Source organism: Schistocerca serialis, unplaced genomic scaffold (genome assembly GCF_023864345.2).
Source record: "Schistocerca serialis cubense isolate TAMUIC-IGC-003099 unplaced genomic scaffold, iqSchSeri2.2 HiC_scaffold_863, whole genome shotgun sequence".
Lineage (NCBI taxonomy): Eukaryota > Metazoa > Arthropoda > Insecta > Orthoptera > Acrididae > Schistocerca > Schistocerca serialis.
In genome coordinates, this window is record NW_026048478.1 from 982,475 (window position 1) to 997,995 (window position 15,521).

The 15,521-nt window shown below is 44.7% G+C and overlaps 1 protein-coding gene across 1 annotated transcript in view; it reads left to right on the forward strand.

The window, feature by feature from the left end:
- The first annotated feature begins 753 nt into the window (after positions 1-753).
- The window catches only part of LOC126452441 (methyl farnesoate epoxidase-like), a 159,424-nt gene continuing 144,656 nt past the window's right edge, over positions 754-15,521 (forward strand). The window contains exon 1 of the mRNA XM_050091071.1: positions 754-865. Coding sequence (XP_049947028.1) covers positions 757-865 — 109 coding nt within the window. The 5' untranslated portion in view covers positions 754-756. The remainder of the gene's footprint in view (positions 866-15,521) is intronic.

The window sequence follows — 15,521 nt, forward strand, 5'->3', positions numbered from 1 at the left end:
TGAATAAAAAGAGGAATGATGATATCCGAGCTGAATCTGAACATGCAAAACATAATTTGCATAATTAAAGAATATCAGTTAATATGGGAAGAACATATAGACAGTATTCCAGATGGAAGAATCACTAAAACAATAAAACAATAAAAACTAAGAAGCAAAAGATCTTTAGGAAGATCAATAAAGAGATGTCTGGAACAATTTTGAGGGTGACGGAACGGACCAAAAGGTCCAATTTTTAATGTAGATGTACGTGTATGACTAAAAGAAGGAATGGTTAATAGGAGGCATTCTGAGGCATCAAGGAATCCTCAGTTTGGCAGTAGAAGGAAATGGGAAAGGAGGGGTGGGTGGGGGAAGGGTTATAGGGGGAAAGTAAGGTTTGAAAACGGTAAGCAGATTCGACTGAAACACGCTCGCGTCTCGTACTTGCGGTGTATAAACGTAGATGTAGACATGGAAGTAGAAACTGTAAGGCAGAAAGTGCGTAAATGGAAGTTTTCCACCTGTATTGGAAGTGGTCAGAGTGACATGCAAACTAGGCATTGTTTTGGAGCTGACAGATATGGATAACACGAGGGAAAGAGCCATCTGTCTTCGCGAACGTCGAAGAGTGCGTCAGCAGTGTCGGCGAGCCGTGCAGCAGCGGGATTGGGTGAGCTGAGCTCCACTCGCCTCCCTGCCCCGCCCACTACGGCGGCTCTGGGCCTACTGGCTGTCGGTCGCTGGACGCGGCGTCAGTCCAGTGGTCGTCAGGCGATGGGAAGAGACGACATGCTTTCTCTGGTGCTGCCCCTGCTGCTCGCCTCAGTCGCCCTGGTCGTGTGGCTGTGGGGGCAGCTGAGGCGCCCTCCGCGATTCCCGCCAGGTAAGGCGCCACCTGCCGATGCAGAACGTTTTTACTGAAGGCTCCTACAGACTCACCAACCCTATCGGCCGATAGACCACCTGATCAATTTCATGCCAGCCTACACACGTCCCGACCGACTGCACTCAGCGATTACAGTGCCGCAGCCGCTATTGTTGTGACTGTTAATCTTAAATTCATTTTATGAGGTCCTGCTTGGTTTTACACAGAAACTAAAACGGGGGATTTCCCCTGGCTATATTACAGTTAACAAGGTCAAACAAAAAATAGGCTGAGACAAAGCTGTGGGCACGTAAGTGGCTAATGCAATGAATGAAATTTATCTACGTTATATTATTAACCCTTTCAGTCCCTCTGACTACAATTGTGTATCCTAACTTTTACTGTGTCATAATTTCAACAGAAGTATTTTTCCCCATAGAAACCTCAGGTACACATTTGTGAATGTTTAACCTTTTCATCATGTGCAAGTGCTGCCAACTGTTGAGCATCACTATGAAAATATCAGCAAGTCAATATAGCAATGCGCTGCATCTCATAACCACCAGAGTACATAGATGTGGTTGGTTCACTATCTTACACCGTAAAATTTAATATGGTTATTATTATTATGCAGGATAACTATTGAATGATCGATTTACTATTTTTCACAATAGAGAATATTTCATCATCATCATTTCCTTGGGCCTTTGTCCCACTTCAACGCGGGGCCGGCCATGTTACTATGTATGTGGCAATGTTCGCGTCAGAGGGTGGTTGGATGCCCTTCCTGTCGCCACTTTGCACCCCCCCCCCCTCCCCCTGGGACGGAAGTAGTGTACCCCAGCTGTCTGCGTCTAGTGTAAGCCATCAAATAGTGCGAACGTTTGGAATGTCTGAGAGTCGTGTAACTGAGGGTGGACATGGGGGCCAGCCAGTATTTACGCAGTGGGATGTGGAAAACCACCTAAAAACCACATCCAGGCCCTCGTCGTTAATGTGCTAGGCGGATTCGATTCGGGGCCGGCGAGCCTATCTGAATCCAGGAAGCAGCGCATTAGCGATCTCGGCTAACCTGGAGGGTCACAATAGAGACTATTTCGTAATTAGTTATTTCACTTCATAAAATTAAGCCAAATACACAAAGTAAGTTTTGAAAACGGGTTAGTATTTTTGTTTAATCTTGCATAAAAACAATTAAAAAATCACCCAATAGCATAGCCAAATAAAGAAAAATTTTCCTTCCTCCAGAAAAAATTCAGGTCTGGAAGCGTTAAGGAGCTAGAAGCCGAAGATTTTCGTAATTATCTAACAACGGATGAAACATTCATTTCGGCAGTGCTGAACATCATCAGACCATTCTTAACGATAAACAGTACAGTCATAAGAGAGGCTGTAAGCTTCAAGGAGAGGCTGCTAACTACATTACGACTTCTGTTTAATGGCAGAAGATAAGAGGACCCCAAATTCAGTGCTGTTGTATTCCCACAATTATCTACTAAAATGATTCCTGAAACCTGCAGTGTGGTTTTTATTCGACTGAGTAAACACATCGTGGCGAAGCAAGATAGATAAATCAAAAGCCGGCCGCGGTGGTCTAGCGGTTCTAGGTGCTCAGTCCGGAACCGCGAGACTGCTACGGTCGCAGGTTCGATTCCTGCCTCGGGCATGGATGTGTGTGATGTCCTTAGGTTAGTTAGGTTTAAGTAGTTCTAAGTTCTAGGGGACTGATGGCCTCAGATGTTAAGTCCCATAGTGCTCAGAGCCATTTGAACCATAAAACAAAAGACGTTCACGTAAACGTTAATAATTTATTTATATATGTAGCCTAAAGGATGACCGGTAAGTCAAAGAAAACGTTCCACATTCGAACAAGACAGACTACACGTGGTGCTGGTGCACATCATCTAGTGGCATTTGGTAACAGAAATGGAAAAAAATCGCACTTTGCTCTTCATAGCACAGCGCTTGGATATAGAATGGGCCTCTTGTAACACTTACACCAATGAAGCAAGGGCGTTTATTGGATTAACGTCCATTCAATGTCGATAGGTCGGTCTCTAGATTTTGTTTCCGACAAGTATCGGCAATAAAACCTAAAAACAGAAATAGAAAAGATGGACTGACTTTTATTCTCTCTATATGCCACACGAAACCATTATGAATGCATTTTAAAGAAGTGCTTCATTTCTTGTATCTATATTGCTATACTTGTCGCATGTAGTGTGCCACAGATGTCTCTAGTCCTTAAATTTCTTCGGAAGCTCTGTCACAGTTTCGTCCGCTTCGCATTCTGTAGAGCACCATTGAATCCCGCATGCAGTGAGACAGCACTAAACACCTCATAATTTGTTAGGTGAAGTGGTGGGAGGCTTCGGCTGTCATGTGGTCCCACCTGCCCGACATTCCGACAAGGTTAATCGTCGGCCGGTCTGTCAAAACACGTACACACGGCTGTTGGCGTAGATGACGCTGAGAAAAGTAATTTAATATAAGACATATGGGGCCGCAAATGTGACGAAATACCCCAAAACTGGATAACAAATGTTGAATATGTGATGTCACATCCTAAATACAGAGGCTATTCTCAAGCTCATTTGTGAAGGGCTGATTGAGCTACTCAATAATTCCACTCAAGCAGAAGGTGCAAATTTCGGAAGTCTGAAATGTTGTAAACGTAGTTCAAGGAAAAGAAGTCTTGTAGGTTACTACGGTAACAAGTTAAAAAGTTTAGTACTTACATACAATGCAAAGATAGTGAAACTCGTGACTGAGACAACGCAGGCTATAAGATCTACTTGCAAATATTAGAGAAAGAATGAAACTGCATTGCATGGATCGTGCCAAGGATTTCACCCTTCTCAAATTATACAAATAAATTATTATATTTACAAAACCATTTATTTGTGAAAATAAGATACCCAAGTGAACTACTGTTGGTAGCCTACTTGACATGTGTACAAGTTTAATATTTTGCTGCAGTGAAATCCAGTGTTTCAGAAAGTCATTACTAATATTGTATATTAACGTGGAAAGACACTCTCTCTCTTTCCAAGCATTTATCACGACTTGCGCGGTCTGCAGGTTAATCGGATGTGGCATGTTAATTCTAAAGGGTGACTGGATGCCCTTCCTGTCACCACCCCGTATCCCCCGGGAAGGAATTAGTGTACCCCAACTGTCTGTGTCTAGTGTAATCCATGGAATAGCGCGAATGTGTGCAGATGTCTATGAGCCTTGTAACTGAGGCGGAACATGAGGACCAGCCTGGTATTTACCTATTGGGATGTGGAGAACCCCCTAAAAACCACATCCAGACTGGCCAGCTCACCGGCCCTCGTCGTTAATCCACCGGGCGAATTCGATCTGGGGCCGGCGCCCCTACCCGAGTGCAGGAAACAGCGCGTTAGCACTCTCAGCTACCCTGGCAGGTGCAGAAAGACACTAACAGCAGCTAATTTCACGGAATTGTAATTTGATTTGTTAAGCTTTTGATTGTACGAATCCTTTGTTCCCTTGTGGCTGTTGTATTATAAAAATGACCCACGATTTTATTGAGAGAATTGTGTAATACAGGATATTTCAGTTTCATCGTAAGTAATTATGAATAAAAATGATACTGAACAATTTGAAACATTGTAACTGATGTTAGAAACATCTTCATACAGATGTAATGGCACAGTTTATAACCATAGTGCATGTACTGCACTTACAATTAGGCTTAATCATGTATGGCTACTATGAGAAATGTAACATTCCACGTCCTTCCGTACAAAGCAAATAAAAATGGTACACATGTGGAAAGTTATCTTGTGTGTTTGCAATCAAAGTTATCATTTACTGCTTCCTGTACGAATCCCTTTGCACACGTGCAAGGCTATGGAGGTTTACAATTTTGATAGCAAAACATCCAGGGCATTTACTCCGATATTTGTGTCCGATTTCTATTTTTATCAACGTTTTCGATTCACATTCTTCTTTTTGTCCTTGTTTTCTTTGCAATGAACCCAATGATGCTGTTAATCACAGTCTAAATTTTATACCGCACTTATTACCAGCCTTCCATACTTCCTATACTTCGAAGACTTGCTGTTCAGAAGAAATGCTAAGAAGTCGAAAACAGTAATGATAGTAGTTGTGTAACTTGAAGCAGAAATATATGATAAAGAAACTCACATTAATATCCAATTCTTGGTGTTCACGACGAAATTATGATCTTCAGATATGCTGGATAAGGCTGTTGTATTCGAACAGCTTATGTTAAATGAATTGCCGTGTATCGCCACGTCGCAACCTGCATTCATTAGAGGCTTCTCAGTTTCGTATACCTGAAGATATTTATGTGTGTGTGAATTCCTAAGGGACCAAACTGCTGAGGACATCCATCCTGAGACTTACACATTACTTTAACTTATGCTGAGAACAATACACACACCCATGCCCAAGGGAGGACTCGAACCACCAGCGGGAGGGGCCGCGCAATCAGTGACACGGCACCTCAAACCCCGCTGTCACTAGCGCGGCATATGTATTTACCAGTATTTAATTATTAACCTTTCAATAGACTCTAACTCAGTAGCAGATTTCTTTTTCAAATCGAGAAGAGAGCGGCAGATGAACCTGTTCAACCAAATGTCTCGTAACTGTAAAACAATCACACTTCGTCTTCAATATCGATAACTTCCAAAGACTATCTTTGATATTAAGTAAAGTAATTATCTCTCGACTAACTAATAATGTAACTAATAGCTGGTATGCCGTAAATAGTTGACCTCACAAAACAAGACGACTGTCTGATTCCATCAGTAAAAATTTTTGATATATTTGAATCAAATTCCAAAGGTTATGCTGTCCACTATTCTTCACAATATTCCCGTAAAACGTTTCTCAACTCCGTTAATATCAGTCATTGCCTGATATTAGTTCCCAAATAGAATAGTTATTTCAGCGTCACTCTATTCGCATCTAATTAGACGTACGTAACGGTAAGTGTAACACACAAAAAGTGACAACATTCACAACACCACATAATACTTAAAAAGTAAATAGCTCCGGCTTATCTAACTTCGCTCAGGTGGGGAAAGACGCCGATGTTTCAGTTATTACATTTGAATCTTTACAAATTTTAACACATTTACGAGGACGTAGTCAAAAGTAATATCTGAATGTCTGTAAAGTCTTACAACTTTTTACACAAAGTACACTGTATCACCATTCGACATCTTTATTCTTTATATCGAAAAATTTCGTTCTCAACATGGTTAACCTGGCGACGAACATATTTCTCGCAACGAGAGACCAGTTTGTTGACACCTTCACTGTTTAATGTTTGACTTTGTTGACGAGGCAACAATGTCACGTCTGCTTACACCACTTCCTCATTATCAAAGCGAAGCCCTCGAAGATATTTGTACGTTTTAGAAACAGATGAAAGCCGGATGGGACCATGTCGGGTCTGTATGGAGAACGGTCGATGATGATGAATCCAAGGCGTCGGACTGTTGCAGATGTCGGAGCGTACGTCTGTGGTCTGGCATTGTAATGCGGAAGGAGACGGTGCTCCATGTGTAGAACGAACTTTTCTGCAGTTAGGAACTCGGTTATAGAACGCTATTTCCCGCACGCCGACGTAGTTACGTTGAACACCGCCATGTTACACGCTAGCGCAGTGGTTCCCAACCTGGGGTAATTAGCCCCTGAGGGGCCAAATGAAATTTTCTGTGGGGTAAAAACTTAAACGATTCGATTTTATGACGGTCACAAAACTAAAATATTTTCAAAAGATCATTACTGTTATCGCAATTTTGTAAGACTAGTTTTGATTAGATAAGTTATCAGTAATTACTTTTTCTCAGTTAGTACCATTAATGCGGTGGAGATCCATTCACTAAGCACATGTATTGTGCTTTGTCGAGTACGTCAGCCGGCCACTGTGGCCGAACGGTTCTAGGCGCTTCAGTCCTGAACCGCGTGACCGCTACGGTCGCAGGTTCGAATCCTGCCTTGGGCATGGATGTGTGTGTTGTCCTCAGGTTAGTTAAGTTTAAGTAGTTCTAGGGGACTGATGACCTCAGAAGTTATGTCCCATATTGCTCAGAGCCATTTGAACCATTTTTTGAGACACATACGTAACAAATGCTGAATATCGCAAGAAAATACCTTCTCCAAGTTTTGGATAGTAAATGCAGTAGTCCAGAAATTGCTTCATTACTCGCTTCGAAACAGAAAAATGAATTAATTGATTGCACCACTCAACATTAACTGCATAAGGATTACTATAGTGCTTTACACAGTATTATTATTATTAGAGTGGTTAGGCACGAAGCATTAACAGCCTGAAATCGTCCAGTTTCTGCTAGTTCAGAAGTAAGGAGCAGTAAGTCTAGTGCACACATCTGAACTTCTTCGATTCTGAACGGATTTGCTATGTGAAGGTCAAGCAAGTGACGCAGTGGAGAGAAGTAATGCAGGGGATGTATGTTTTGTAACTAGTGCCGGTCCTGACTGTGTATAGTTAGCTTTCTTACCTGAGAAGGAGTTGTAGGTAGTAGATGTGATGCACCATGAATTCCTTCGTTATTCATTCACACACACACACACACACACACACACACACACACAAACACACACACACTGCCTAAATACCATTCATATTTCATCATTTTAAAAATGAAAGTGTTCGAAGAACAGTCTTTCGGAAGGGGGGAGTCAACAGACGGCAGCGGGTGAGAAGGGGAGGGGGGAGCGGGGTACTCTCTAATGTCTGGTTGCACCTAGGGGTAATGAAAAAGAAAGGCTAGGAGACACTGCTCTAGCGGCAGAGGGTTGTAATTGGCGTCAGCGAAGTGGGAAAGTCAATGTAGTAACATGGATGACACGACATAGTATTGTATTTTATTGTATTGAACTGGGGACCTAGAAACTACGGCCGGCCGGGGTGGCCGAGCGGTTCTAGGCGCTACAGTCTGGGACCGCGCGACCGCTATGGTCGCAGGTTCGAATCCTGCCTCGGGCATGGATGTGTGTGATGTCCTTAGGTTAGTTAGGTTTAAGTAGTTGTAAGTTCTAGGGGACTGATGACCTCAGAAGTTAAGTCCCATAGTGCTCAGACACATTTTTTTAGAAACTACGGAGAGGCTCCGTCCCCGCCGTAGCCTTCAGTGGCTCACAACCTGACAAGAGGCTACAGCAGTGCACACACTCCACTGCCGCCCCAAACCGAACCAAGGATTATTGTGCGGTCTGGCCCCCAGTGGACCCCCGTGGGAACGTCTCACACCTGATGAGTGTAACCCCAAATGTTTGCGCTGTAGAGGAATGATGGTGTACTCGTACGGGGAGATAGTGTTTGCGCAGCAATCGCCGACATAGTGTAACTGAGGTGGAATAAGGGGAACCAGCCCGCATTCGCCGAGGCAGATGGAAAACCGCCTTAATAACCATCCATGGAGTGGCCGGTGACATGACATACTTCATTTCAATACTGATGACAGTATAAAAAATTCGGAGACATTACTTTTCAGCATGCCCTCGTATATTTTTTCGGGGAAGTTTGCCTTAGCATTATCTAACGAGATCTTTGCCGACTAACGGTTTTACAATGTCGTCAGCAAATCTTAACGTCTTTGTTCCTTCGCAATGATCATTAATTTTCTCCCAAATTACTGCTTAGTTTCCTTTCGTGCTTGTTATACAAAGTCCATTCACAGCAATGTGACCACCACCTATGTTCGACGTCAACGTGCAATAACCATTCGCAGAGGGCATGTGGCAGCATTAACAATGGAGGGTATATGAAGCACGTCGAGGGACGCGGTAAACAGTGCTGTCGTTGTCGTAATGCGGAAATGGAGCGAATTATCTGACGTCCAAAAGGTCATGATCATTGGCTTTCGGACCAAGGTTGGAAGCATTTCTGATACGACAAATGTTTCAAACCGTTCTCGTGCCTCCGTGGTTAAGCTATACTGTGCGTGGCAAAATGGCGCTATCCAAAATCGGCGCCGAGGTAACTGTGGTGTACCATGGGGAATGTTTTCGTGGCATTCTCTGGGTGATATCGTCATTCTAGAAGGTACAAAGGATCAGCACATGTATGCATTATCCTTGGGTTCCATGTCTCCTCAACGACCGTTTAGCGGACGGTGCTGTGTGCAGGCCTCGGCAGTAGGCGCCTTGTACATGCACCCCTGCTGGCTGTTGTTTGACGTCGACGAAGTCTAGAATTTACAAGCCAGTACCTCAATTGGACGTCCACTGAGTGCCGACAGCTGACTTCTTCAGATGAACCGCGTTTTAAGCTCCATCAGACAGATGGCCGTTAGCGTATTAGAGCGCGAAACGTCTGAAAGCATACACCCTGCAACAATCGTCGGAAGAGTTATGGTCTGGGGAATGCTTTCATTGCATTCCCTGGGTGATCTCGGCGTTCTGGAAGACACTAACTATCAACACAAGTATGCGTATATCTTTGGGGACCATGTCCACACCCACGTGCATTCTGTTATTTCCTCGGCACGATGATATCTACCAACAGGACAATACAACACGTCACACGGCTCGCAGCGTACGTGCGCTGTTCGAAGAGCACCAGGATGGGTTTAGCGTACTCACCTGGTCATGAAATTCCCCGGATTCAAACACAGTTGAGAATCTGTGGAACCTCCTCAATTGGGCAACTCGCGTTATGGATTCTCAGCCCAGAACCCTAGCACAGCTGGCCAAGGCACTGTAGTCGGCATGGCACTGCAAAAGATGGTTATTCAGGCTTTTCACCAGGACAGCGTATGAGCTGATTGTTAACATGGCGGATTGGCTACAACCACAACTCACTTCGTTCTCCACTACGCCCTTCCTTTCACGTCTTTCGGTCGTCATACCGAGCGGGGTGTTGCTGTGGTTAGCACAGTGGACTCCCATTCGGGAGCCGGCCGCTGTGGCCTAGCGGTTCTAGGCGCTTCAGTCCGGAACCGCGCTGCTGCTAAGGTCGCAAGTTCGAATCCTGCCTCGGGCATGGATGTGTGTGATGTCCTTAGGTTAATTAGGTTTAGGTATTTCTAAATCTAGGGGACTGATGACCTCAGATGTTCAGTTCCATAGTGCTTAGAGCCATTTGAACCATTTGAACCCATTGGGGAGGACGAAGGTTCAAACCCATGTCCGGCCATCCTGATTTAGGTTTTTCCGTGGTTTCCCTCAATCACTCTAGGCAAATGCCGGGATGGTTCCTTTGAAAGGGCGTGGCTGACTTCCTTCCACATCCTACCCCAATACGCTGGGACCGATGACCTCGTTGTTTGGTCCCTTTGTCGAAATGAACCAACCAAACGCCAGACCGATCATCATAAATGCAAACAGAGTGATATGGTGCAGCGATAAGGCACTGACCGAATTTTGGGAGGATGGTGGTCCAAAATCCACTGCACCCGTGAAGATTTGGGTGTTCCAGGATTTCTCTAAATCACTTAATGCCAACGCCAGACTCGTTTCCTCAAAAGGCTCGGTCGCCTGAGCGTGTGTTTCGTCTCTAATAACCTCGTCGCAGACAAGAAGTTAAACTCTAATCGTCCTTCCTTCTTTCTTATTACTACAGCGTAGATTCTGTACATAATGTAGATAATTTTGCCCCCTCCCCACCACCTCCGCCTTCCATCCATGATAACTTCTGAATCTAAGAGAGTGTATTCCTATCAACATTGTAAAAAAACCTTACTTTACAATTGCAATAAATGTAGCTTTACTTTTTATCAGTTGCTATATTTCTCCGGAATCCGTAAGTGATCTTCCCTTAGGTTGCTTCTACCAGTCGTTAGATTCTTCGGTAGCGAAGTGGTTTTAGAAGTTTGCAGCGAGAACTTATTAAACCGACTATTCGGTAACGCTCATATTTTTTAGCAAGTGCCTTCTTCGGCATTGAAATTAGTAGGACCTATGTTTTTCTTGAGAGTATTATGTTTTATTATGACAAATCTTACAACTGACCTCAATAATTCTGCAGGAACATCGAGTATGTCAGGTCCCTTGTTTCCACGTAGGTCTTTCAGTGTTTAATCAAATTCTACTTGAAGTGTTGCTCATCCCATTTTAGTTTCATGCCATTCCTCTTCTTTTTCCACAATACCCTCTTCATATTTCTTTTCTTTACATAGCCCTTCTACACATTGCTTTAGTATTTCAAACTCATTCTTTGCGTGGCACTTTCTGAGATCCTGGTTAGCATATAGCTAGTTCCCTTTTCTCTGAAATTTTCTTTCATTTACCAACATACGACCGCTATGTTTCCTATAATGACACATGAAAACGTCCCATAAATATTCCCCAGATCATAATCTTGTACACACCGCCTCCTCCAACAATAGCACAGTGTCTATCTCTGAATGTTGTATCGGGACAAGCTGACATCCTTCCACCCTGTAGGCCAGGAAGCCAGATTCATTGGCGAAAGTTAACAATCGGCAACCAATAGCATTTCAGTTTCCAAACTCTACAGTAAATTCTAGTCATCTTCATAAATTCATACTGATTATATGTATGAATTCACCTTAGAAGTGCCATATGCTGTAATGTTTGCCGAACTGTTGTCATAGACAAGAGGTTGGTTGACAAATGGCCAACAAACTCGGCTACATCAAGGATGGGGAGCGAGAACGATCGTATCTTTTTCAAAAGGAACATCGAAGCACTTGACCTCTCAGGTTTCCCCAGCGTCAATGGTGTACTTCTGAGCGATGTTTTAATTTCAGAGAGTACACATAGCAGTGCAACTCGCAACACCTGAAGAAAATGACTGTGTCCGTCATCGAAATATTGTGCGTAGAATGAATATAACAGTTCTACTCAACACCTGGATTCATACCATTATTTCCACATTCATGCGTATACGTTTACAGAAACATAAATTTGGAAGCTTGGGCATGTGTCTGAACCGATTTCACCACTCGACCATTTCGCTAGCTGAGAATTGGCACCTCCTGGTTGCTTTGGGCTCTGAGATATAGCTCTGCAGCAGTCTCCTCAGCTGTTATTCCCAGTACTATCATAAATGCACTCACTCAGAATAGTTATGGCTCTCTCTACTTTGAGCTCTAAGTCGTCGCGGCTCCGTCCGCCAACCAGCACGTCGTCACTGCTCTTTAGGTCTTCCAGAAGTGGTTCCATATTGATGTCCCAAAAGAGAAGTCCCAGGACAGAGCCCTGAGGACATCCCTTGGTTACTTTCTTACTGACGTTTCCGCTAGGAGCCGATAGCCAGACCTCCCCATCTTCAAGCTCCTCAGACAGCCATATAGCGGCCCTGGACAATCCTTCTCCCGCAAGCAGGAGAAGAGTGAGGGCCACCACAGGTTGTCAAAGGCGCTGATGTCCACCATGATGCGGACGACATAGTTGTGCGGGGCAGAGTCACAGACATCGGCAGCCAGGGCAAATACGTCAGAATAGTCTGTCACTCATCCCGCACAGTACACGGTGTTCTGTCAGACTGTCTGCTAGCAACCTCTCAAAAAGTTTGCCCAGTAAGTCCAATAAACAGATGGGTCTGTATGACTTAATTTCTGTGGGATCTTTTCCCAGACCGATTTTGATTATTGCTTTTTTTCCAAATTGCTGGGAATTTCTCGAGTCGTAGACACCCGTTGTACAACTTAGTGAGAGGTGCCACCAGCTGGGAGGCGAGGAATTGTACCACCTCCGCTATAATGCCGTCTGGGCCAGGAGCCATACCCCTCTTAAGGGCCTTGATTTGGGCAGCTACTTCTTCTTCAGAGAAAGGGTAGATCATATTGTTGATCTCATAGGCCCTTCGGTCTTCCCTTCTGATTCTTTTTTGTTCTTCTGAATCCTCTTCCTCTTCAGGCAACAGGACCCGAAGGAGGACCTTGGCGGTTTCCCGCCAAGTGTCCATCATCCGGTCCCCATCCCTGATGCTGGATAACACTGTAGGTGATCTTATTTTTTCCTGTACAAGTTTGTAAGGGGCACCCCAAGGGTCTGTAGCCAATTGGCTTTGCACATAGTTTCCCCAACTTCTCATCCTGACTGCCCTGAGCTCCTGTTGAAATTAGTCTTTGCTCTCTCTATAGACTTGCAGCCATCGTTGCTTTTCTCCCCAGACAACACTCTGCTGCTAATACCTCCTCGCCCTCCTTACAGCCTGGCGCATCTGTCCGAGTTCGGCCGACCATGGTGTGGGGGAGGTTGCGACAGCTCTCCTCCTGGTTGGTACAGCTGCGCGTACTGCCCTGGTAATTGCTTGTGCCAGTTCTTCAGCGTATTCCTCCACGTTTTCATCGCCATCTGGCAATATTGGGATGTCGCACTCCGTCGCTAAGCGGTCTCAGTTTGTCTTATTATAATTAAGCTGTATCTCTCACGCTATGTCCCAGTAGCACTCCCTGTCCCCTGTAGTAAAGGTTATTAGATTGTGTTGTCGTTATCCTGTCCCATACTTTCCAGCCTGTGATTTTTCTGACAAGATTTGGCGTTACTAAAGTAACATCAATGTTTGTACCTTCCCCCCCCCCCTCCGCCAGAATAGGTGGGGGGTACCCTTACCTTTTGGCGACCACAAGTTGCAGTGCCATGATCGTTTCCTCTGCCATTTCCCCTCAGTCGTCTTGAGTGCCACTGAACCACAGGGGGGACTTTGCATTTATGTCTGCAGTCATGATAAATTTACCCCCCTGCAATGCCGTGGCTACTTGTGTTAACTTATCCAAGAATTCATCTATTCCTCTTCCATATTGGAAGTACATGTTGATGACGTATAACACTCCTGCTGCTGATTGTAGCTCCACGACATTGCAGTGGCCATTGGAAAACTGCGCGAGGACTGTGGTTCTTAAGGCTCTGTTGGTGATTATGACTGCGGCCTTTGGTTCTGCTCCACAGTAAATCACTTGTCAATTGGCAGTCATGAATGGGATCCGCCCAGCTTGGGAGTACGGCTCCTGCAGACAGAGCATGTCCGGACTCTTCTCCTCCACCACATTTCAGAGTTCCTGCAGGACTAATTTACTATTGTGACTGTTAATCTGTCCCACGTTTAAACGGCTCACGTGGAAAATCTGTATGGATGTGTGACTCTGGCCAATTCTTAGACCAATCGTGGGCTGCTCCTTCGTTAGTGATGACAGATTGGTTGTACAGTTCATCAAGATCAAATTTTTCGTTACGTCTTTGAGACATTTTTTTAACCATGTGCCACAGCGCCCCAAAGTCAGTATGGAGATTTGTTGTCTTAAGCTGAATTCTACCTACAGCCTCCACTACCGGGAAGGTGATGAATTCGTGGCCGAAACGCACCACATGCCTTAAGGCTGTGGTGTGGACAGCCGGCTCCTCTAGACGAGATAATTGCCGAGTGTGCTCCAGGTTGGGGTGTATTCTTGCAGGATCAATTCCGATTCCTCTCTGAGGTGGTGAGCGTGCAGGTGAGCTTGTGCTGTTTACAACATTGCTCTGGACATGTTCTTTAGTACTTCTTTCTTTGCTCTCTTGCATTGGTGAACTCCCTACCACAGGATGCCTTTGTGCCCGTAGTTGATCTTCGGGAGGCGAGGGAGCATTTTCCTGACCACAGAGGGCTGTTTGAATGCACACGTCTTTCATCACTATTGCGTGAGATTGGAACTTTGTGAATTTTTGAATAAATTCTCTAAATTTATACGCCCTCATTGCATCCCTCAACCTCTTGCTCGGGGACTTCCTCTTCGGCTTCCTGTGTGCAGATATAGCCTCAGCCATAGTCTATTCGAGCAATTAGTCTTTGCTCTAACATCCTGTGAGTAGGGCAGTTCCTTCTGGTGGTATTGCACGACTTCCTTCCTCTTTTTGTGCGCGGAATGCAAACCCCGGTTTTACTGCAATTTTTTCTGATGTGATCCTCCGCCCCACACCTGGAGCAGACCGGCTTTCTTTCGCAATGCTTATGCACGTGGTCCAAGTTACCACAGTCGTGGCGTCGGGGGACTACTAAATAGTCTCTAACATTAATGGCTTGAAATCCAGTGTATATTCTCCGCATAGTTGTGAGTTTGCGCGTGGTCCCGTTTTGAAACGAAGCTTAAAGTCATTTTTAAAGGTTTCCCATTCCACGTTGTCAAAATTGTGTTTGTAAATAGTCTCGTATATGTCACATTCGCCGGCCGGAGTGCCCGAGTGGTTCTAGGCGCTTCAGTCTGGGACCGCGCGATCGCTACGGTCGCAGGTTCGAATCGTGCCTCGGGCATGGATGTGTGTGATGTCCTTAGGTTAGTTAGGCTTAAGTAGTTCTAAGTTCTAGGGGACTGATGACCTCAGATGTTAAGTCCCATAGTGCTCAGAGCCATTTGACACAATCCTTTAGCGCAAGTGGCACATCATACAGGATCACCAGCGGCTTACGCGTTTTTGGTGGTTCGCATTTAATAGCTTTGTTTAGTTTGGGATTTTTTAGAATTTTGTCCTCGTCCTCTGGTTAGCAGATGAAATAAAAAATTAGTACAGTATAACCTGATACATTACCGAGTTTTGCTTTACTTCGTCGGCGTTGTCCTTTGCGTGCAGTGGCCACGTTGGATGAGAAGTTGTAGACTATTTCATTTCGTAACATCAACGACCATGGCATTTCATTCAATACCACTAGGACATTTACTTTTCGAGCGAACTGTATAAAAAGCGAGGCATAAGTAGAATTTGT